This window comes from Oratosquilla oratoria, chromosome 29 (assembly GCF_046742065.1).
Source record: "Oratosquilla oratoria isolate Oo_2021 chromosome 29, ASM4674206v1, whole genome shotgun sequence".
NCBI lineage: Eukaryota > Metazoa > Arthropoda > Malacostraca > Stomatopoda > Squillidae > Oratosquilla > Oratosquilla oratoria.
The window spans coordinates 15,574,717-15,599,922 of NC_134805.1; the positions used below are offsets into that span (position 1 = coordinate 15,574,717).

The following is a 25,206-nucleotide window of genomic DNA, read 5'->3' on the forward strand; positions in this document are numbered from 1 at the left end:
AGAGTATAAGTTAAAATGCTTAAGTGTGTCCTCATAAGGTAAATTTCTAGGCCCATGTATTACTTTGGTCATTTTCCTTTGTACTGATTCTAGTGAATTGATATCCGTTCTATAGGACCGAGACCTAGACTGTACTACATAGTCAAGGATGGGTCTAATGCCAGATAGAGTTTGATAATTACCTCTGCATTTTTATTTGTAAGAGTCCTAGTAATGAAACCTAATGGTCTGGTAGCTCTATTCCTGGTGTTAATGCACTGTTTCCTTGATTTAAGGTCATGACTTGGTAGAACTCCCAAGTCTCTCTTGCATTCAGTTTTCTCTAACTGTTATCCAAGCTATATCTGCTTTCTGGGTTGTGTAAAACTATGTTTAAAATACTTCATTTTGAGGTATTAAAGTTCATTTCCCATTTCACTGACCATGTGAACAATTTGTTAAAATTCTCCTGCAGAATCTCAGTGTCTCCTGACCTAATTAGGCATCCTATTTTAGTGTCATCTACGAACTTACTAACATCACTATTAATCCCATTGTCCAAATCATTTATGTATATAATGAACAATAAGAGACCCAAAACTGAGCTCTGGGGAACTCTACTAGAAATACTTCCCTATGTGGATTTTACACTGTGGTGACCTGTTGTTTTCTGTCACTGATCCATGCTCTAATTCATTCAAACAGTTCTCCTCCTCTGCCATGGGCTTTGATTTTATTCTGTAGTCTGGTGGGGCGCTGTGTCAAACGCTTTGCTAAAATTGAGGTAATTAATATAACTATAATTGTTATCTGATGCCTTGATAACATTAGTGTAAAAAGATAGAAGATTAGTTACACATGATTTACCCTTGGTGAACCCATGCTGTGAGTCACAAATCAAATTGTCTCTTGATGTAATCTTTGATTCTATTTGCTATTATTGATTCCAGCATTTTACCTAAAATTTATGTCAAACTGATTGGCCAGTAGTTGCATATAGATGATTTATCTCCCTTTCTGAAACCAGGAAAAACATTTGCCCGCCCCCAAGCAATAGGCACAAAACCAGTGTCAACCAACTTTTTAAATATTTCAGTTAAATGGTCACAGATTTCAAGATTACTTTCTTTGAGCTCTCTCAAAAAAATTATGTCCAGACCTGGGGATTTTATAGCTTTAAGTCGATCAGTCTGTTTGACTACATCTCCCTTGCTAATGCTGATGTTAGTGTACTTTCTTCATCCCCAATAAAAACCAAGTAACAGTCAGATACCATAGCTAACCTCTCATTTGTAAACACTGTTAGAAAATATTTGTTAGATGGCTCTTATTTTTTCCTCTAAATCTATCATGACATTAATGTGTTTTTAATTAAACTTATCCTTTCCTTATATTTTTGTTCTGTAGAGACGAAAGAAGTCTATTGGGTTGAATCTCGCTTGTCTGGCAACCTTAATTTTGTAGTTACATTTTGCTTAGCATGTGTTCTTTTTAACCAGTCTAGCTATATCATATTTAGATCTAAGGTGTGTTTCCTCATTTTTTATTATGGCATAAAACCATTTTTATTCCGATTATGATTTTCAGCCTATCCGTCATCTATTTGGGAGTATTAGTACTGGACCTCACAGTTGTGGGGGAATAAATTTATTTTGTGCTGACTATGTTGTTTACCTCATGCTTGTGAGTGACCTGACCCAAGGTACACATATCACCCTCCGTGACCCAACACTTGACTGTGCTAATGATGTCCAGGCTGACTGTGTACCTTACCTTGTCATGGTCCCCTGGGTTGGTCTCATAAGTGACCAATTGTCATAAATACTTTCTCATCTCATCAAAATTGACTCTCCTGAAGTCAGTAACTAGAATGTTATTTATACTATTTAATTCTTCCCATATAATATTAAATCTTATTTCTTGATGACCACTAGAGCCTAGACTATCTCCCACTTTAATGTTTCTCATTGAATTCTCATTTTTAGTTCATAGTAAGTCCAGAGTACTCTCTCCCCTCATAGTATTGGTAATCACTTGTTTTAGGAAAATATTTTGTGTCACATCTAAAAACTTTTGTGCTTACTGATCTCCTACCAAATTTTTCCTGTCAATGTTTCCATAGTTGAAATACCTCATGATCACAACATTCTTGTACTGGGACACCCTGCACATTTCTTGAATCAGGAGATCAGTCTGTTCGTTCTATAATTGGAATACTCTCTAATTTACAGGTAATGAAGACTTAGTTCAAGGTCTTTTGTGGTCCCAAGAGTGGATGGAGAGCTTGCTGAGGACCTGGAGGCAAAGTCAGAGCTCATCCAATCATATCTTTGATAGAACTATTCATACACGATATGGCTTAACAAGAGTGCATCCAGAGACGTAAGGATAGCTAGGGAATGAATGTATTGATATAGATATAGAATGCAATTAACTGTGTAACTTATGAACTACAGCAATCTTTAAGTATAATACTGAAAGTATCTGATCACCTTCCATAAATGTATACACTCAAAGCATCTTATATATTTAGTTACTATTATTGTTGAGTTGATTGTTTTTATGACACATAAACCTTATGTGAATTTATTTTCAATTCTAGTAAGAGTCATATATATAGTGATTGGAGAGATCCATTCAAGAACCCAGCTCTGCGTAGAGGAACAATTTCAAGAAACCTTGTTGCTATACCTCATGAAGATGGAATTCTTCTCAGTCGGCCCATTTATGTGCAGAACTCTGGCATATCAGTACCAGCTGCAGGTGATATATTTCTACTTTTTTATAGTCTGGGAGCCTTGGTTTTAACCATTTGGGAAGTGTTACATAATTTCCATAGGCTATTTGTATTTATTAGGAGGATTAGGAGAGGAACAGAGGGAGCAATTGGTGAGGAACAATGTGGTTTTAGGAAAGGTAGGGGTACCATGGATCAGATTTTTGTGGTAAGGCAAATATGTGAGAAAGCTTTAGGAAAACCTAAGGATGTATGTTAGTCTTTTACAGATTTGGAAAAGGCTTATGACAGGATAGACAGGAAGGCACTGTGGGAGGTATTGCATATATATGGGACAGGAATAAAGCTGTTAACCCCTTCCATACGGTGCCGCACACGTAGGCGTCATGGGGAGCGAGTGTATTCGCGAGGCTGCCATATCGGCGTCTTGATTATATTTATTGTAGTCGCCCCTCCATAATGACATTCTTTCTAATTCTTTTGTAATCGCATTTTCTATGGTTATCAAAATTCACGGGTGAAGAGAGAACGATCGATATAAGCGGTGACTATATTTTATGATGCGAGTATTATTACGACACGTCATACGGCTGGCATTGGCTGCTGCCACCGAGATCTAAGTCCATGACGCCTACGTGTGCGGCACCGTATGGAAGGGGTTAAGAGCAGTCAAAAGTTTTCACGAGAGTAGTAGAGTTTGTATTAGAATTAGAAATGGAGAGAGTGAGTGGTTTGAGGTAAAGGTGGGACTTTGCCAGGGATGTGTCATATCGCCTTGGCTGTTCAATGTATACATAAATGGGGGTGGTGTGAGAGGTAAATGCAAGGGTAATGGGCTAGAGATTGGAGATGGCTAAAGAAAATGGAGAAAAAGGGAGATAAGCCAGTTGTTGTTTGCTGACAACACTGTGCTTGTAGCAGGACCAGAGGAGGGATTTAGGAAGTTAGTGATGGAGTTTGGGAAGGTGTGCAAAAGAAGGATAGATGTCTCCCAAATCAGGCTCGCCCAAAATGGCTTGACAAAGAAACTGAAAAAAGTATTGCTAAAAAGAGACAGGCTTATAAGAAATACAAGTGCTCGGGTGCATCCAATGACTATCAAAGTTAGGTATTAACCACTTCACTACGGGACTTAAATCTCGCGGGCAGCAGCCAATGCCAGCCGTACGACGTGTCGTAATAATACTCGCATCATAAAATATAGTCACCGCTTATATCGATCGTTCTCTCTTTCACCCGCGAATTTTGAAAACCACAGAGAATGGGATTCAGGGCACATTTGGGAGAATGTAAAAACACAGGGGCGACTACAATAAATATAATCAAGACGCCGATATGGCAGCGTCGCGAATCCACTTGCTCCTCATGACGCCTACGTGTGCGGCACCGTATAGAAGGGGTTAATACAGAGAGATTTAAAAAGAAAATAAAAAAACAAAAGCGACAATACAAAATGAATATCGCTGATAAATCCAAAGAGAATCACAAAGAATTCTATAGTTACATTAGAGATAAAAAGGTTGTTAGGAATCACATTGGTCCACTGTTATCTATTGATGGTCAACTTGAATATTTAAAGGAAGGAATGTGTGATATTTTAAACAATTATTTTAGCTCAGTATTCGTAAACAAAACACTTTGAAGTGAACTCCAAAATCAAACCTGTGAAAAGTCTAGGGTATTCTTACTCACTATGGTAAATATAACAAAAGAAAAAGTTAAAAGGTGTATAGATGGTTGGCATCCAAGAATCTTAAAGGAAATGAAAAATGAGATTGTTGTTCCATTAGAAATTATTTTCAAGAAATTCATCATATCTGGAGATGTCCCAAGAGAATGGAAGCTAGCTAACGTTACTCCCATATTCAAAAAAGGTGACAAAAAGAATCCAAATAACTACAGGCCTATAAGTTTGACTTCAATCGTAGGAAAAATGATGGAAACTATCATCAGAGATGCTATTGAACATCATTTAGAAAGTAACTGTTTGATAGATTATAGCCAGCATGGTTTCAGACAGAAACATTCTTGTGTGACTAACTTACTTGAATTCTACAACACAGTTATCTCGAATGATGACAAAAGAAACAATGTAGATTTAATATATCTAGACTTTGCAAAAGCTTTTGATACCACTCCCTCGAAAGACTCTTACTAAATTAGCTTCACACAGAAAAAGTGGTAGCCTATTAAGTTTGACTAGTAATTGGTTGAATGATCATAAACAGAGAGTTGTTTTAAATGGAAAAACTTCTGGATGGAAAAATGTTATGAGTGGAGTTCCTCAGGGTTCCATTCTTGGGCCACTTCTATTCATAGTATATATAGATGATATAGACCACAGACTAAAATCTATTTCCAAATTTGCTGATGATACAAAACTGTGTGGAATGGCAAATGATCACTTAAACCAATTAGATATTCAAGAAGATTTAGATAAATTACAGCAATGGTCTGAAAAGTGGCTAATGAAATTTAACACAAGTAAATGCAAGGTAATGCACATAGGTAAAAATAACAGTAAGTATGATTACAAGTTATTTGGAAATTCGTTAACAAAAGTGGATTGTGAAAAGGATCTTGGCGTAATTATCAGTAACAATCTCAAATCATCTAAGCAGTCTATTTCAGCCTCTGAGAAAGCAAATAAAATTCTAGGACTGATTGTGCGATCTTTTGACTCCAAAAGTCCATCACTCATTAACAAGCTATATAAATTGTTAGTTTGTCCACATTTGGAATATGCTGTTTCCCTATGGTCACCGAATCTCATTAAAGACATTGACAGATTGGAAAAAGTACAATGGTGAGCCACAAAACTGATTCCAAATATCAAAAACAAATCATATGAAAATCAACTAAAACATATGAATCTGTTTTCCTTAAAAAAGTGTAGACTCCAAGGTGACTTGATAGTGGTCTTTAAGATTCTAAAGGACATTGGCAACATTAAAAGTGACAACATTTTCTCATTGAATGAGAATCACACAAGAAACAATGGTCTCAAACTGTCTGGAAATAGATTTAATTTGGAAGTGGGTAGAAAGAACTTCACCAACCGTATAGTTAATGAATGGAATTAATTTCCTGCAGAGGCAGTGCAATATAGTTCAGTTGGAGCTTTAAGAATCATTTAGATAAGCACCTAAGCAAGATGCTGTAATAACTATCATTCATTTTATATTATTTTTTTATTTGTTTTGTTATCATTTTTGTTTGTTTATTATTATTTGCTTGATTCTCATTTATTACTAGTTATATGTCAATTTATTATTATTTACTATTTATAAGTTTGTTTATTATTCAACTATACCTATGCATTTATTTATGCATCTTATTTATTATTTACATTATTACGGGGTTTGTTTATTCATTTATTTATTTATTTATTTATCATTATGATTTTTTTTGCATCCGACCTAGATATGGACCAAAAGTCTCCTGTCGGCATGCTCCACCTTTGTAATCCTTTGTAGTATAGCCACCCCTTCTCTCCCTCATCCCCTCTTCACTCCTGAGAACCTCCCAGCTACACTTCCAAACTCACACTCGCCCCTCCCTTGCAATTTAGTTTCACTCAAAGCCAGCACATCCATCTTCTCACAAACATACGGCCTATCTTTTCCCTTTTACTCTCATCTGTACCACATCCACACATATTAAAAGACCTAAACCTTAGGGTACTGGTTGGAAAGGAAAGAAAAAAGTAAAAAAAGACTTCAGAGTTGCAAATAGTGACAAGCCATGTGGCCTGCGGTGTGTGGGACCTTTGAATGGACCTTCAAATGGAAAGCAAATAAATACAGAAAAAAATTGTGGTATCAAGATGCCATTTTCACAGAAAACTCAGCAAACTTCAGGGGTAATTAAACTAAGAAAAAAAAAAATCTGATGCTTCCTCTTAAAAACTTAATGATGTTATATATGATGATTGGCAAAGTTTCAAATACACACTATATGGTACTTGCTTTTTGTTTTTATAACTAAATTATATTGTTTTATGAACAATGTGTGTTTTACACTTTAGATTTATTTGATAGAACTTAAATTTAGAATAGGTTTTTATGTAGATATGTGTATATATATGATAACAATTATTTTGTTTATACAAAGTTTTTAAAATTACATTGCTATGGCTTAGAAAATATATCTTGTTAATCATATTGATTTCTTGTCTCCCAGTTGTTGGTGTTAGGTTTAAGCCCCGTTTCATGAATGACTTGTTGATGGACAACATGGGTTCTGGTATCTGCCAAAGAGATGGTCAGATGGTATGCTTCCTCCTTGATGATGGAGGACTCATTGTTGCTTCAAATCAACAACATGTAAGTGCTAATTTAATCATATTTTACAAAGAAGTACAGAGATAGCACTCATGTTTTACTATTTCTTAACACTATTGTTATCAGATAGCTGCAGTGGGAAATGTGAAGATAATGAGAGTGATGAGTGAGGAGAATGGAGGAGAAATAAGGAAGGATGAGGTGAAGGCAGTTGTTAAGATGATGAAAGCAGGTAAGGCACCTGGTCTGGATGGATACCATGCAGAATGTCTGAAAAAGGGAGGTACCGTGATGGTGGACTGGCTGGTGAGGTTATTTAATGTTTGCTGGAGAGAGGGTAGAGTACCGGAGGACTGGAGGAGTGCCTGTATAGTTCCTCTTTACAAGGGAAAAGGGGACAAGTGTGAATGTAGTAGTTTCAGAGGGATTAGCTTGTTAAGTGTAGTTGGGAAGGCTTATGGGAGGATCTTGATTGAGAGGATTAGGAGAGGAACAGAAGGAGTAATTGGTGAGGAACAGTGTGGATTTAGGACAGGTAGAGGTTGTGTAGATCAGATCTTTGTGGTAAGACAGATATGTGAGAAAGCTATAGGAAAGGGGAAGGATGTTTTTTGGGCTTTTATGGATCTGGAAAAGGCTTATGATAGGGTAGACAGAAAGGCACTGTGGGAGGTTATGCAGATATTCGGGATAGGAGGAAAGCTTTTGGGAGCTGTCAAGAGTTTTTATGAGAGTAGTAGAGCTTGTGTCAGGATTGGAAATGGAGAGAGTGAGTGGTTCGAGGTAAAGGTGGGACTGCGTCAAGGATGCGTTATGTCGCCCTGGCTGTTCAACTTATACATGGATGGGGTGGTGCGAGAGGTGAATGCAAGGGTAGTGGGAAAGGGATTGGAGATGGTTAAAGAAAATGGAGAAAAGTGGGAGGTGAGCCAGCTGTTGTTTGCGGATGACAATGCGCTTGTGGCAGGATCAGAGGAGGGATTGAGGAAGTTGGTGGCAGAGTTTGGGAGAGTATGTGATAGAAGAAAGCTAAAGATAAATGTGGGTAAAAGTAAGGTGATGAGATGTACTAGGGGTGAAAGTGGCAGTAGACTGGAAGTGAACATTAAGGGAGAGCGACTGGAGGAAGTGGATAGTTTTAGATACTTGGGTGCAAATGTGGCAGGAAAAGGTGGAGGTAGAATGTAGATTGAGAGAAGCGAGTAAATGCCTTGGTGGATTAAAGAGTATAATGAGGAATAGACATTTGGGAATGGATGCTTAGAGGAGACTGTATGAAGGAGTGATTGTGCCAACAGCACTGTATGGGGCAGAAACATGGAACATAAGAGAGGAGTTTGAATGTGTTTGAGATGAGGTGTCTGAGAAGTATGGTGGGGGTTACTAGGCTAGATAGAGTGAGAAATGAGGAGGTGAGGAGGAGAACAGGGGTGGAAAAGGAGCTGGGAGATAGGGTTGATGAAAGAATATTAGGATGGTTTGGACACATGGAAAGAATGAGTGAAGAAAGACTAGTAAAAGAGGTATGGAAGGCAGATGTGGAGGGAGTGAACATGAGGGGACGTCCTAGGATGAGGTGGATGGATGGGGTGAAGGGGGCTTTGGGGAAGAGGGGAATGTCTGTTGAGGAAGGACAGGAGAGGACGGAAGACAGGGGTGAGTGGAGAGTGGTTGTATATAGATGATGTTGTGACTGCATGAGGAGGAATGGGCGTGGGGGGTGAGGTAGTTTGTGTGAGCAAAATTTGACGCAGCCCGAAGGGATTTCTCCCCGTCCTCTCCTTTTATGCAAAGGGGGACGGAGAGGGGGGGGTCGCCGATTTAATGAAGCGGCCTTGCTGTGGATGTGCTGTGTCTTGCGACACTGCTTCTGACCCAGGGCAGTGGACAAGGTGCAGGGATGACCCGTCATCCAGGAGGTGCTAAGATAAGAGGGAGAGTGGGAGGGGTGTGGAGTGTATTTAGGGATGAAATGGGTGGGAGTGTTTTTATGCCTTTTCCTTTTTGGCTACCTCCCTTGTAAGGGGGAAAAAGCCTTGGTATATGTATGTATGTATGTATTGTTATCATACAGTATTTTCTTCAGTACTGTGTCTTGGTGCACTACTTATGACCCAGGGCAGTGGGTGGGATACAGGAGCTAAGATGAGAGGGATGAAAGGGTGGTGGATGGGAGTGTTTACGTGCCTTTTGACTACCTCCCTTATAAGGGGAAAAAGCCTTTGGTATATAGGTATAGGAGTTCTTTTACATGTCACTGTGATAATATATATATACTTTGAGCACACACCACTTCTACAGGCTTTTCTTCCTAGTCAGTAACAGAAACAGCTCCTTAACTGCACAACACAGATGATCATGACAGAACTAATATGACACATGCCACAAGTCCATCAATGGGATAAACTTGAAGCAGACCCTAATAGTCGGCACCTAAAACATGTTTTCCCTTACCAGGGATGATAGGTTTTCTATGCCATTTGTTCCCAAACTGGTGTCCCCGAACCCCTGGGGGTCCCTGAGAAGGTCCTAGGGGGTCCGTGACACAATGGAAAAAAATTAACTCCAGAAAAAACTATATAATTATAAAAATATACAACACTGATTCTCTGTCATTACAGTGTCGGTGATAATATTTTGTTGTGCAATCAGCCAGCACTTCTCTATTACATTTATATATGTCATAATATTTCATTTGTTTCTTTTTAATTACTATTTATATTCATTCAAGCTTTATTCTATGCTTACAGAAAGTGTGAACTGAAGATGGAAAAGTTTGTAAAACGAAAATCGACAAAATTTTGAAAATATTTTAAATACTTATTTTTATACTTTCTTTGTGTTGGAATATGCAAATAGTAAATTTATTGCATTATAATCATGTAATGGGTATCTTGGTATGGTAATAATAACTTTTGATTGGCTGGGGGTCCTTGGATGGGACTTAAATATCTGGGGGGTCCTTGGTATGGTAAAGTTTGGGAACCTATGTTCTATGCTATTATATACAAAATCTACTTTATCACAGAGGGGAAGAGTTTACTTTTATCTTCACCATTAGAATTGAAATGATAATCATTAATCCAGTAAATGCATCACTTTTATGTTGTTTTGCAGGTGGGCAGTGGCAAACCAGAATTCTTAGGTGATGTAGATCCTTTCCTCATGGATCACCTTCTGAGTGCAAAGATCTATGGGCAGCATACTTATTATGATTCACAAGCTATATGCAGTCCAGCAGCAAGCAATACTTCAAGTGCTGGTGTATCATCTTTCCTATCTGCACGAAACCCACTAATAGCTTTAGGAAATATGTTTCTGGACCTCCTATCCATGGCAGGATACCTTCAGTACATTGTGTACAGGTATTATTATGATCTCTGTTTTCTGTTAAACTTAGAAGATAAAAGCAGCAATAATACTTCTTTTGTATTCAGCTTAAAATATCTTAATTTATTTTTGTTGATAGATTTATTGCTATTTTTCTCTTTCCTTTTACTCAGTGCTGTTATGAGCCTCCTCACTCGTGAAGTGGATTCCATTTCTGAGTTTGGCATTACAGTCATTAATAACAAATCCACCTGCACCACTAAAGGAGCCATTTATTACTTCAATGAACATGGTTTCCATGAAAGTACACACACTTGCAAAAATACAAGTCGGAAGGTGAGTTTCTTGAAAAAGTACATTATGGAACTGTAAGAATGTAGTTGTTTCAGGTTAACATGCCATAGTTGAATTACTGAGAAAAATTATAAAATCATATCACCACAGTTCTTGATTGGACAACAGAGAAGTATCCTTTGATGAAATATAATCACACAAGATGACCCATCATCCATGAGGAGCTAAGATGAGAGGGAGGAAAGGGTGGTGGATGGGAGTGGAATGGGTGGGAGTGGGTATACCGTATATACTCGTCTATAGGTCAAAATCTTAAGGAATTTTTTTTAAGCCAAAACCTAGGGGTCAACCTATACACAAGTAATAATGTTGTTAGGTTGAAATCCAGACATGACAAGAAAGGCTAGGAAGAACTCTTACCTTTTCTTTAGGTTCAGAAATCAAAATATTTACCTACTAGTTACTACCAGTAAACAATGGGGAGTCGGGGACATAAAATACACGGTACGTACCAAAACATGTGAAATTCCTTCTAGATACGGTAACCCCATACGGAATACGATAAACACCGGCTTTGTTTGTTATGTATTTTCGTCTTAGTGATGTCTTTTATCGTCCTGCTTGTCTGGCACACTACTTCCAAATTGGTGGTTCTTAAAATATGTGTCAGGTTGGTGGCAACGTCGCTGGTTGGCAACACAAGACGTCTTGTTGTGTTGTCCTGCTGCACAACAAGATGTCTCGTGTTGCCAACCAGTGACGTTGCCACCAACCTGACACATATTTTAAGAACCATCAATTTGGAAGTAGTGTGCCAGACAAGCAGGACGATAAAAAACATCACGAAGACGAAAATACACAACAACCAAACACCGGGCACCAAAGCTGGTGTCTATCGTATTCCGTCTTCAGGATGTGATAAAGTTTACATCAGAGAAACGTCACGCGACCTGAATACACGAATACGTGAACACCGTTACGATGTGAGGCATGATGTCACCACCAATGCATGTGTGACACACAGAAACAAGGAAAACCATCTTATGGACTGGAAGAATGCAGAGCTGCTGATATGAGTGTAGTAGTTTTAGTTCGGAACAACGGCAGGACAAATGAAAATCAACACAAAATATCTAATCTCTTTCTTTTGGTAATTAGCCACAAGGTGCGACACTAGAAGTGTCACATGAGAAATAAAGGTGAAGCTCGGACTAAGGCCACAGCTTAGTGGAGCTTATGGTTGTAGCTGGACGTGGAGCCTAACGTCAGCGAGGCGGTAGCAGATGATGACGGCGAGGCTTGATGGGACAGCTAGAAGACTGGACGAGGAGATGTAGTTTGTGCGCTGGTCGGTACTGTTCTGCCCATCTCGGCGAAACGCCGACCTTTTAAGGGAGGCTGGCGGGAACGTGAGGAGCCTTCCAAGTTCCTGATTGGCTGACTGCTGGCTGGTAGGGACACCCTTGCGAACTACGCTTGCCAACTACAGGAACTTGGAAAGGCTAGTTCCGAAGATTTCTTTGATCAGTGTGTGACGGGTCGTAGGATGCATCATGTCACTACACGAGAACCAGACAAAATCCGCAGGAAGTGTTTAGAAACAGCGATCATTCAAGGGACGAACACTATTGAACAAAACAGGGGCATGTTCAACATCTCGCCCCACATAATTCCCCAAATACCCATGGCCAGCAAACATTTTTAAAATATTTAAACCACCCTTTATGAACATTTTGCCCACGGATGTTTGGGCCAGCATTCTCAACCTTTCCCAGTGTTCAATCCCCCTCCTCCTCTCCCTTCCCCCCTACTTCTTTTCTCTCCCCGTTCCCTCCTTTCCCCTTATTTAATCTCAAGCATATGTGTCTCAACTTGTACTTGAAAAAGTTGTTTTAAGCGAAACATCGTACAAATATAGGCTCCGTCCTCATATGGTGTTTAACTCGTCAATCTTTTCGGCAACTGCTACTTTCATAAAAAAAAAACTTGGTAATCTGTTCAAGTTTTTCACTCTGCTGAAATGGCAACTTCAGTGAAACTTATTAGATATTAAAATCAGTGAACTTGAAAAAACATAAACCAAAATACATCGGAATTAATGAAGTGAAAAAACCATAATAATCAATTGCTATACCAGGCAAGCCATGCCACTTCAAAGCATTAAGACAGTGGAATGCTCACAGCACCAAAACAAAAACAAGCCACTCGACCTATACATGAGGTACAGACGCTAATCTACTTACGTTCATTCGTTTTACGTTTTTTCGATTTTACGTTTGAACTGTCTGTAAAAAAAAATTGTAAAAAAAAGTTTTGAGTGAATTTTTTAGTTTAGCGCGCTCTCCGTAGTTCAAACGATACTTGCGCATGACGCTGCGTCCATTGTTTACATTGCACAAACGACAAACTGAACATGCCTTGCCTCCTCCTCCTCCTCCACCATCTCAATTTATGTTGCTTGAATTTAATTCATTTGAAATTAATGTTATTATTTTACAATGTTATGTGTATAATTAATGATTTAGGGGTGTTTTATAAGATACGGTAATAGAATTTACGGATGTATAGTACAGTAACAACTTACGTTCGGCCGTTCGGAACGTAACTAAAACGTAAGTTGAGGAGCGTCTGTATATGGAAAAGTCCAGATTTTTTGGCCAAAAATGGGGGGTCGACCTTTACATGAGATCGCCCTATAGACGAGTATATACGGTATGCCCTATGACTTTGTCTACCTCCCTGTTAAGGGGAAAAAAGCCTATGGTATATATATATATATATATATATATATATATATATATATATATAGCCAAAAAACAAAGGCATAAAAACTACTCCCACCCATTCCATCCCTTCATAATCCACTCACATCCACCCTCTTCCCTCCCTCTTATCTTGGCTCCTCCTGGATGATGGGTCATCCCTGCATCTCACCCGCTGTCCTGGGTCAGAAGCAGTATCGCAAGACACAGCACATCCACAGCAAGGCAGCTTCATTAAATCTGCGACCTCCCCTCTCTGTCCCCTCATGCAGAAATGAAGAAGAAGCAGAGAAATCCCTTTGGGCTGCATCAATTTATTTTTTCACACATTCTCCTCTTTCCCAGTGCCCTTTTTACCCCATCCATCTATCTCATCCTTGGTCACCCCCTCATGTTCACTCCTTCCACCTCTGCCTTCCACACCTCTTTTACTAATCTTTCTTCACTCATTCTTTAAATGTGTCCAAACCATCCCAATACTCTTTCATCAACCCTATCTCCTAACTCCCTTTCCACCCCTGCTCTCCTCCTCACCTCCTAGTTTCTAACTCTATCCAGCCTAGTAACCCCTCATCTAAAACATATTCAAACTCCTCTCTTCCTCTCTTATGTTCCATGTTTCTGCCCCATACAGTGCTGTCGGCACAATCACTCCTCGTAGCATCCATTCCCAAATGTCTATTTCTCATTACACTTCTTAATCCCCCAAGGCATTTACTCACTTCTCTCAATCTACATTCTACCTCCACTGCCATTCCTCCCTTTCTTGCCACATTTGCACCCAAGTGTCTAGAACTATCCACTTACTCCAGTCTCTCTTCCTTGATACTCACTTCCAATCTGCTGCCACTTTCTCCCCTTGTACATCTCATCACCTTACTTTTACCCACATTTATCTCCCAAACTCTGTCACTAACTTCCTCAATCCCTCTTCTGTTCCTGCTACAAGCACAGTGTCATCAGCAAACAACAATAGACTTATCTCCCACTTTTCTCCATTTTCTTTAACCATCTCCAATCCCTGACCCACTACCCTTGCATTTACCTCTTGCACCACTCCATCCATGTTTGTACATACATATATCAAAGGCTTTTTCCCCCTTACATGGGAGGCAGCCAAAAAACAAAGGCATCGAAACCACTCTCACCCATTTCATCCCCTACATACTCCACTCCCCTCTACCCTCTTCCCTCCCTCTTATCTTGGCACCTCCTGGATGATGGGTCATCCCTGCATCTTGTCCATTGCCCTGGGACAGAAACAGTGTTGCAAGACACAGCACATCCACATTAAGGCCGATTCATCAATTCGGCAACCCCCCCCTCTCTGTCCCTTCATGTAGAAAAGGAGAAGACAAGGAGAAATCCCTTCAGGCTGTGTCAATCTATTCCTCATACATACTCCCTCACTCCCACATCCCCCACCCACTCCACCTCATGCATCACAGCATCATCCATACACAACCATTCTCCATTCACCCCCTGTCTTCTGTCCTCTTCTGCCCTTCCTCAACTAACATTCCCCTCTTTCCCAATGCCCCTTTTACCCCCATCCATCCATCTCATCCTAGGTCACCCCCTCATGTTCACTCCTTCTACCTCTGCCTTCCACACCTCTTTTACTAAATTTTCTTCATTCATTCTTTCCATGTATCCAAACCATCCTAATACTCTTTCATCAACCCTACCTCCCAACTCCCTTTCCACCCCAGTTTTCTTCCTCACCTCCTCATTTCTCACTCTATCTAGCCTAGTAACCCCTAGTAAGCACAGTTAATTCCTAGTTATGCAAATTCTACTTTTGTATCTTTAATTTAATGCAGTTCCAACTTGAGCTATATTCCTTGTTTTACAATTATATAATGTTTATCTAAAAGAGGGTAGAGTGCCAGAGGAATGGAGGAGAACCTTTATAGTTCAACTTTACAAGGGAAAGGAGACAAGTGTGAGTGTAGTAGTTTCAGAGGGATCAGTTTGTTGAGTGTAGTTGGGAAGGCTTATGGGATGGTTTTGATTTAGAGGATTAGGAGAGGAACAGAGGGAGTAATTGGTGAGGAGCTGTGTGGGTTTAGGACAAGTAGGGTTGTGTGGATCAGATTTTGTGGTAAGGCAGATATGTGAGAAAGCTTTAGTAAAAGGTAAGAATGTTTTTTGGGCCTTTATGAATTTGGAAAGGGCTTATGACAGGGTAGACAGGAAAGCACTATGGGAGGTATTGCAGATACATGGCATAGGAGGAAAGCTGTTAAGAGCAATCAAGAGTTTTTATGGGAGTAGTAAAGCCTGTATTAGAATTAGAAATGGAGAAAGTTGTCTGAGGTAAAGGTGAGACTTTGCCAGGGACGTGTTATGTCACCTTAGCTGTTCAATTTATACATGGATGGGGTGGTGCAAGAGGTAAATGCAAGGGTAATGCACTGGGGATTGGAGATGGTTAAAGAAAATAGAAAAAATAGAGATAAGCTAGTTGTTGTTTGCTGATGAATATGTGCTTGTAGCAGGATCAGAGGAAGGATTAAGGAAGTTAGTGACAGAGTTTGGGGAAGAGTGCAAAAGAAGGAAGGTGAAGATTAATGTGGGCAAAGGTAAGGTGATGAGATGTACAAGGGGAGAGTATTGCAGCAGACTGGAAGTGAGTATTAAGGGAGAGAGACGAGAGGAAGTGGATAGCTTTAGATACTTGGGTGCGAATGTGTCAGGAAAGGGAGGAGTGGAGGTGGATGTAGAATATGGATTAAGAAAAGCAAGGAAATGCCTTGGGGGATTAAAAAGTGTAATGAGAAATAGACATTTGGGAATGGCTGGTAAGAGGAGATTGTACAAAAGGAGTGATTGTGCTGACAGCACTGTATGGGGCAGAAACATGGAACATAAGAGAGGAAGAGAGGAGTTTGAATGTTTTTGAGATAAAATGCCTGCCAAGTATGGTAGGATTTACTAGGTTGGATAGAGTGAGAAATTAGGAGGTGAGAAGGAAAGCAGAGGTGGAAAGAGAGTTAGGAGTTAGGGTTGAGGAAAGAGTATTAGGATGGTTTGGACACATGGAAAGAATAAGTGAAGAAAGATTAGTATAAGAGGTCTGGAAAGCAGAGGTGGAAGGAGTGAACATGATGAGGCAACCAAGGATAAGATGGATGGGGTAAAAGGACATTAAGAAAGAAGGGGGATACCAGTTGAGGAAGGAAGGGAGAAGACAGAAGATAGGGGTGAGTGGAGAATGGCTGTGTATGGATGATGTGATACATGGGAGTGGGTGGGGGATAGGGGGAATAAATGTGAATGATATTTTGATGCAACATGAAGCAATTTCTCCCCGTCTTTTCTCTCTTTCTCTCTCTCTCTCTATTTTTTTTTTTTTTTTTTTTTTTTTATGAGGGGAGAGAGAGGGGGTGCCCTCAATTAAATTAAATGGCCTTGCTGTGGATGTTCTGTCTTGCTACATTGCTTCTGACCCAGGGCAGTGGGTGAGATGCAAGGATGACCTGTCATCCAGGAGGAGCCAAGATAAGAGGGAGGGAGGAGGATGAATGGGAGTAGAGTATGTGAGGATGGAATGGATGGGAGTGGATTTTATGCCTTTGTTTTCCCTTGTAATTGGGAAAAAACTGTTGGTGTATGTATGTATGTATGTATGTATGTACAATTATCATACTTGTATATTTTTCCAGCTTGGTTTATAACCTTCAAAGTTATTTCAAGTATTTATGCATCCATATGGAAAACTATTTCTTCTTATCCTTTGAACATTTAGTCCTTTTTAATTAGTTCGAATGATCTCTTAAACCCTTCCATCCCTAATCAAAAGATCTCCTCTGTCACTATAGTCTACTCCCTTTAGCCAACTGAACACTGAAATCAAGTCATCTCTTTCTTTTCAATCTTTGAATGTTGCCAAATTCAACATATATGTGTGGGGTAGGGTGGAAAGCTGGTTAGGGCTCTTGAACTGGAATTGATTGTTCCACTTTCACACTGACTTTAGTGTCCATGGTCTGTTCTCTTAACCTGGCAGATTTGATAGAGAACAACATTTATATTTTCTACTGGAGCGATAATGTTTGATCAAGTGCACACATTTACATAAAGGTGATATTTAGAAATAATGGAAAACTGTAATTTGTTGAAATATGATACCATGAAAACCAATTGTTCAATATTAAAATGAATGATTTATATTACCCAACATGGATTTTTAATGGAAGTAAATACTTAAATATGAGAAGGCTTCAAGTAATATTAAAACTCAAAGCCATCTTCAATATGCAGGTTATAGTGAAAAAAATGAGTGACATAAATGCTGTCCTTGTTGTGGCGGAGGCCCCAGATGTTCAATGTGAAGTCAAGCCTGTACCACACAAGCCAGTACGTGACCCTGGACCAGACCCTTGTATGCTGCAAGAAAGGTTTCGCAAACCTCCTGCAGGATGTTACAAAGGCTCATTGCCGGTATGTATGAATTAATGAATATTATATCACATGGTGTTCCTAAACAATTAGACCAGAACGAATTTTTTTTCATTTATAAGATGTTCAAGAAATATTGTATGTGCACATCTGTATAACTGCAAATAAGACATGAGAAAAAAGCATATGAGAAAAAGCATAATAGGTTATAAGAAAGTTTAAGTATTATGTCTGACACAATATCTAAGTTTTCCTTTAGTTGAATTTAGCTTGATACAGAGTATATCATCTCAATTGTGTGAATGATTATGTTTATCTTTACAATTTATTACATATTCTCATAACCAATATATGTGTTCAGCTTAACCATAATTGTTATGTACACTTATGTCTCTTAATCCAACACTTGCCAACCACCAGTTGTGCAATTACTCTGTCTGTCTGTCTGTCTACATATCTTTGTTTTGTTTGCAGGATCCAGATATGGAAAGCAGTAGTAGTCTTCCAAAACCTTCATTTAGTGGTGTTGTAGTGTTTTTCATGTGGTTCTTGAAATATTTGTTACCATGAAATTGTACATTTCTAAAGTCTGTTTTCTAAAGAGTGATTTATTAATGTAAATAGTTGAAACCTATTTCATGTTTATGATAAATGATGCATTTGTTTTTCAGGCTTTCAGTAAAGTTGTAGAATTGGAGTAACCTGTTTGTGATCTATAATTATTGTTTTAATATGAGCTTAAAAAGAATATATTGTTCATTCATAGTAATTCAGATATATATTTTATAGGTGAACCTAAGTGTTGTCAATAAAACTGCAGTATGTCCAGATATACAGGCTACTTTAGGCATTTATTAATCATTGCATACAGAGCTACATAGAAATTATAATCATCAAATTTGTCATACACAGATTTTATTCCTTTTAAAAAGGTACTGTGATAGAGATGAATAAGACAATAATTTTTAGAGAGTAGTTTTTCAATTGGAAATTCACTTTTAAAGAAATTCTGACATGGGGAATGTATTAGTATGATCAGAGTTGATACTTTTAACATTTCCATACCTAGTATAGTATGTTTTGTTTCATGTATGAATATGATTCCTTTATTACTCTCTTGTTAATATGTACTGATGTTTCTTATACCATGAGGTATGTTTTGCCTATATAAAAGAAGTGTACATAAGGAAGTGTGTGTTGCAACTTCTTTTAAATAGGTTGATCCCATGAAATATTTTTCCATGGTTAGCATGTGATCTCGACATTTTTACCTGAGAATACTTAGTTATATGACACAGAAAAATTTGTTCTTAATGGATTATTTAGATTTACAAGTCATGACTGGTCTTAGTATAGGTTGTGGTAATTATTAGGATGAGATCTTTATCAATAGCCAACAATCATAAGTATTGTATGTGCACATCTATATAACTGTAAATAAGACGTGAGGAAAAGCATAATAGGTTATAAGAAAGTTGAAGCATTATGTGTCTGACACAATATCTAAGTTTTCCTTTAGTTGAATTTAGCTTGATACAGAGTATATCATCTCTAATTTAACTACTTCTGAGGCCTGCAATTTCCTAATATGTATATTCAGCAGGAAACTGTACTGAGTAGTTGCTAATGTATATGGCTGCTCATTACATGCAGTATTCCATTGTATAATATGTACTATATCAAGAATAAATTGTAATAAGCTGCATATTCTTAATGTATCATAATAATGAGGTAGGTACCAAAATTTCTTCAGACCAAAGTGTTTACAAGTACGTGAGCATATCATGTCTGTCTGTATAGAAAGAATCTGTGCCCTTAAATGTGGACCACTGGCCAGTTAAGGAGAGAGTGACTTTGAAAAAAATTGTTACAAAGGTATTGGTCAGCTGTGAAGTGTATATAATCTGTAAAGTACACTTGAATGTGTTTCATATAATAATTACTTGATGGATATTCCTGTACAGTCCCTAGAAATTAAATTTTGTTTCTTTTTGTTTAAGAACTGCCTTAACATTTACATTAACAGTCATATTGAACTGAAACTACTTTTATTTCATAGTCACTTGATGTCCACTTAATGTTAATTACCCTTATCAGTAAGCTATATGGATCATTGTAACAAAGTAAATAAAAATCACTTGTCATGCAAGTTTTATTACCAGTCTAAGCCATTAATATATAAATTTTCACAAATATGGCTGAATTGGTTCTTTTCCAATAGAAGGGTTTGTCCATTCAATTTCATTACTGGATGTTTCTTTAATTCATGGTTTACTGGAATGATTAATATTCGTGATGGTTTTTGAAGGGAAACTATCATTCTATCATTTCTAAACCAATATTCTAGTTTGTTCAAGTAGGCTTGGGTATTCTTAGCCTGTTTAAACAAACTAGAATGATGACTTTGAAACAATGGAATCCAGGAAAGAAAAGTAGACTGGACTGATTTGGGATTTGCTGAAGGATGAAATGAGTAGCTGGGGTAAAAAGGCATTAGGAAAGAGGGGGATGCCTATTGTGGAAGGAAGGGAGAATACAGAAGATAGGGGTGAGTGGAGAATGTGTACGGATGATACTGTGATGCATCATCTATAACACTATGGTTCACACTACCTTACTGATTTATATACCAAAGGCTTCTTCTCCACTTATATGGGAGGTAGTCAGTCACTGGCCACACCACCCATATTCACCAAATACACAACAGTTAGAGAAGAGAAGACACAACACAATGGTGGTCTCATTGCATTAATACAGAACAGCATACCCTTCTCCAACAAATCAAAAGAAATTAAGTAGATACTAACAGAAAACACAGCTGAAATAATCACAGTCCAAACACAGATAAAGGAAGTCACTCACAAGACAAATATTTATACACCACCTACCACATTAACACCCTGGTGCTATGTTCCTCAATTCCAATCTCTGAAGTAGCTAAGAAATCACATACTGGCAGGTGACATGAATGCATGCAACCCAACTTGGCTAAACACACAGACACCGGACTAAAGAGGAAACAAAATACTTGAGTAAGTCCCCAACCTAAACACATTTCCCTTCAAACTCAAATAATATAAGAGACCTTCGATGTTGACTAGTTTCCATTTATTGACAGAGATGTGGATGAAATAACAGTAGCCATTCAGGAAGCTAGCAAGAGATAACCATCATAAGAAAAAACTAAAAGCAAACAAAATCTAACAGAGCAAAAAGAATTGGTACAATAATTAAACAAGAACATCTCAAAACTAATAAAGGTGCAAGACAATATGAAAAAATAGCTGGAACATGTGATGCAATTAAACATCTTACAAAAGAAGATCAAAGTACCACAGACTGGGTTTATACATATCTGTACCAGCATCTGCGAAACCATTCATGCATAATCCATATAGCTTAGTCTACAGTATGTAGCAAAGGTAATTAGATTATCATCTCTCCCTTAAAGACGAGGACAGTGGCTGAATTGAGAAGAAATGCAATTGGAAAGATTGTTTAGGCCTATGGTTAGTGTCAATAGTAGTATGTAATAAAATGAGCAGGTCCTCAAGAAGCTAAAGTTAAGATAGCACTAAAACCCACTTGATTTCATTGATCCTGAAACCTTTTAATTTTCTTTCCAGAAATAGCTTCTCAAATTACTATTTCATTTGTCACTGCTTCCCTTGTAGCTGAGGGATCTTTTTCTTTTGATTTTCCAATTAGTACATCATATGCATTATTTAATTTTTTTTCTTTTTTTTTTTTTTGGTTATCAGCATATTCCTTTTTATTTCTCAAAGACATGAATAATCTAGGTAAAGTTCAATGAATTTGGTTCAGAAATACTTCTCTGCTTCATCTTGATTTATACCCACCATATCTTCATAATGCTGCTGAGTGATGCACTGAAGGTTATAGGCCAGAGGTGCCCACACACACTCAGATTGGCTGGAACCAGTGTATGATATGTGTAGTTTGTATAGTTGTAGTTGTGGTAATTGTATATGTACTGCATAGAAGTAACATATGTACCTTAGCCACAGGAAACAGTCAAACCGAGTCCCCAGAGACTTGTTTTCCCCAACAGTCAAGAAACCAGTTCCTGTCAATCAGGAGCTCGGGTCACATTAGGTCAAGCAGAAATTTCCACCCAGAGGGATGCACAAAAGGAAGAAGAATGCACAGTAGTGCCAGAAAACAAGGAATCAAGACTATGGAAAATAAGAAGGAACAGTAGACAGGTTTGCAGTGGATTAATTGTAAGCCTGCACACACACTTGATAAACAAAAGGCTCAAGTTTGGGCAAATAGGATATCTAGGAAGAAAGCACCATCTGGAAACCGTGTGCACACAAGGTCAAAACAAGTGTGAGAGCAAATCAGTCTCAGAGCATAGCAGTCTCGTTCGTTTTGTGATTGCTCGTTGTGCAGACTTGTATCGTGCTTGCAGCTGCACGACTCCCCTTGGCTTGTGCGAGCAACACAGGGATAGTTGCGATGTCTTCTTTGAGGAAAAGAATCATCTTTGATGACTCAGAGGACGAGGAAGCAGTAGTCAATCTACCAAAGACAAAGATCAGTAAAGGTCTTGTACTTTCAGACAGTGATCAGTGCTTTATGAACCTCGAGGACGGAGCCAACAACGATGACGGAAGGAGTGTAGTGTTCTGGTATGGACAACCAAGGAAGAAATCAAACTCTTGACTACACAGTAATCTTTATCTCTTAATCACCGAATCAGGTGAGAATATGATAAGCCTGAAATCTGGAGTTGGAGGTCCTCAACTGATACTAGGAGGAAGAAGGTCTTGGAGTTAGAGGCGAGTTGTTGCTGCGGTGATTGGTGAGGCTGTTCTGATCTCGGTAAATAATATAAATAAATATTAACGACAGGTAAGTGAGGAAGTGTGGGAGCAGGAGGGGGTGAAAGGTGAAGGTAAAGGTTAGAAAGTGAAAGAAGTGTAAGTGTAATAGTGTGGGGCGGACCCACTTGCATGGTGAGTTTTCTTTATGTGTTAAGGTCACCCTATCTATTCTATAGTCATAGAATTACCTATCTAGCTAATCAATAACATATATATAAATAATGAAGGGAGGACTTGTTTTCTGCTGTACATTTTTATGACTTTAAGTTTGGAACGTGATTTTAATATAATGATGTTATCTATTAAATTAATACAAGTTCTTCCTTCATTTTGCAAATAGTATAATAAACATTGACATAAGACATGAGTTGGGAGCAGGTGTGGCTCTGTATTGGCAGTGTGCCTTGAGTGTTAATACAAGTTTTTCCTTTATATAGGTTATTATTTTTTATTGATTTTAATCTAATTAATAGTATGTCACACCTGCTTCCATTTATTTTGTAAATATATATATAAATAGTTTTTTTTTTTTTTTTTTTTGTAAGGGAGGTTACGTTTCTTAATATTGGTTAATGTGCAATATGAATTCTAATGCTAGTGTGTTGTGTAAGTATTACACACGTATCCTGTGGATGCGTGTGTTTAAGCGAGGCAATGTGCCTTGTGTGATATCTTAATATTAGTTAGACGTTACATTTTATATACGTAACCTTCCTTTTTTTTCTGATTAGCTAGGGGCCATGTCTGAGGCGGAAGGGCTGGATTTTAGCCTAGTATAGTTTTTAATCTGGGCCAGTTTTTGTGGTCTTTTGTTTTTTTAGATGATTGAGGAGGTGGGGGTATTAAGTTATGTTCTAATATGTTGTTCCATGCTTTGCTACTCAGTCTAATTAGTCTGGAGTGTATTGTTTCTATGTTTGCTGTTTTGTGGAGTTGTTCTTGTGTTTCTAGGTATGGTGGTTTATGTTTTAGTATGTTTCTTATTGTTTTGTTTTGTAAGGTTTGCATGTGTTTGAGGTCTGTGTGTGTACTGGTAACTGTGATTATTGGGGGGTATTCTAGTTGTGGTCGTGCTAGTGTTTTGTAAAGTTTTATTTGTGTTTTTGTTTTTAGTCCTCTGAAGCGTCTTAGTCTGTTAAGTGTGTTTTTTGTGTTTTGTATTCTGTTTTTGATGTGGTGTTTTATTCCTTGTGAGTTGATGGTGAGGCCTAGGATATGTGCTTGTCTATTGTATGGTATTATGTTGTTGTTTATTTTTATTGGTGTTGGATTGTGTGGTGAGATGGCTAGTAATTGGACTTTGTTTGTGTTTGTGGATAGTTTCCATTGTTTTTCGTATGTGTTGATTTTGTCAATTTCATGTTCTGTCTTTCTGGCAAGCATGTGTTTTCCTGTAGTGTTAGGGTATGTGATTATTTGTGTGACGTCGTCTGCGTATTGTATAGTGTAGCTTCCGTGTGAGGGTGGTGGTATGTCTGATGTGTATAGGTTAAACAGTGTTGGGGAGAGAACGCTTCCTTGTGGAACTCCGCTATGGAGAGGGAAGGCTGGTCCTATGTAATGGTTTATTTTGATTTTTGCTGTTCTGTTGTCTAGGAAGCTACACAATGTTTTTGTGATGGTGTCTGGAAGGTGTGTTTGGAGTATTTTGTATTTAAGGCTTTCGTGCCAAACTTTGTCGAAGGCCTTGGATATGTCACGTGATATTATGGTGCATGCATGTTTGTGTCTTTGTGCGTCTGCAATTGTTTCATATAAGATGGCTAGTGCTGTGTGTGTTCCTTTGCCAGGTGTGAATCCATGTTGGTTAGGGTTGAGCATGTCGTGTTCGTGTAAGTGTGCCATGAGTCTGTTTGTGATTAGTCTTTCATATATTTTTCCGGGTGTTTCTAGGAGTGATATGGGTCTGTAGTTTTGTATTTGTGTGGTGTTTTTATTTTGTTTCGGTATGAATGTGATGATTGAGTTTTTGAATTTTTGTGGGAAGTATCCTAAGCTAAGTGTTTCGATGTATATGTCTGTGAGTAGTTGTATTGTTATGTTTGGTAGGTGTGCGAGTATTTGTTTCGTTATGCCTGATTGTCCTGGAGCTTTGTTTTTGGTGTGTTTGATTATGTTTTTAACGTCTTCTAGTTGTATGGGTTGTCCGATGTAGTTGTCAGTGTCTAGTCTGTCTAAGTTCATGTTTGCGTAAGGTTGTGTTTGGTGGTAATGTTGTGTTATGTGTGTGAGAATTTTGGTTTCGTGGTTTGCTGATCTCGGTTGGCAAGAGGCCACCCTTATAAACCCCGTGGCAGGATCACAGATGGGTCCCATTGTAACTTCTAGTATTCTGATTGGCTGTCTTCCCTTTGCCTGTGGTCCGCGTGAGCGAGCTGTGAGCCTTGACGAATGGATACACCTCCCCTCCCGTTGGTGACGTCATCAGTCTGGGTTGGACGGGCCAGGGAAGCAGACATCTCCGGTGTGACTGGCATCGGTGGATGAGAACGTCACCACAGGAGCACCACTGAGGACGCATGCATCGACCCCACCAAGGCAGATGGCAGCGTCCCTCCCAACCCTGA

General features: G+C 38.5%; 1 protein-coding gene across 1 annotated transcript in view; it reads left to right on the top strand.

Moving 5' to 3' along the window:
• Positions 1–19,933, top strand: part of LOC143040621 (voltage-dependent calcium channel subunit alpha-2/delta-1-like) — a 57,912-nt gene extending 37,979 nt beyond the window's left edge. The window contains exons 7-13 of the mRNA XM_076211785.1: positions 2,211–2,361; positions 2,582–2,742; positions 6,899–7,041; positions 10,117–10,364; positions 10,503–10,665; positions 17,652–17,831; positions 18,264–19,933. Of these exons, the coding sequence (XP_076067900.1) occupies positions 2,211–2,361; positions 2,582–2,742; positions 6,899–7,041; positions 10,117–10,364; positions 10,503–10,665; positions 17,652–17,831; positions 18,264–18,359 (1,142 nt within the window). The 3' untranslated portion in view covers positions 18,360–19,933. The remainder of the gene's footprint in view (positions 1–2,210; positions 2,362–2,581; positions 2,743–6,898; positions 7,042–10,116; positions 10,365–10,502; positions 10,666–17,651; positions 17,832–18,263) is intronic.
• Positions 19,934–25,206: the final 5,273 nt, after the last annotated feature.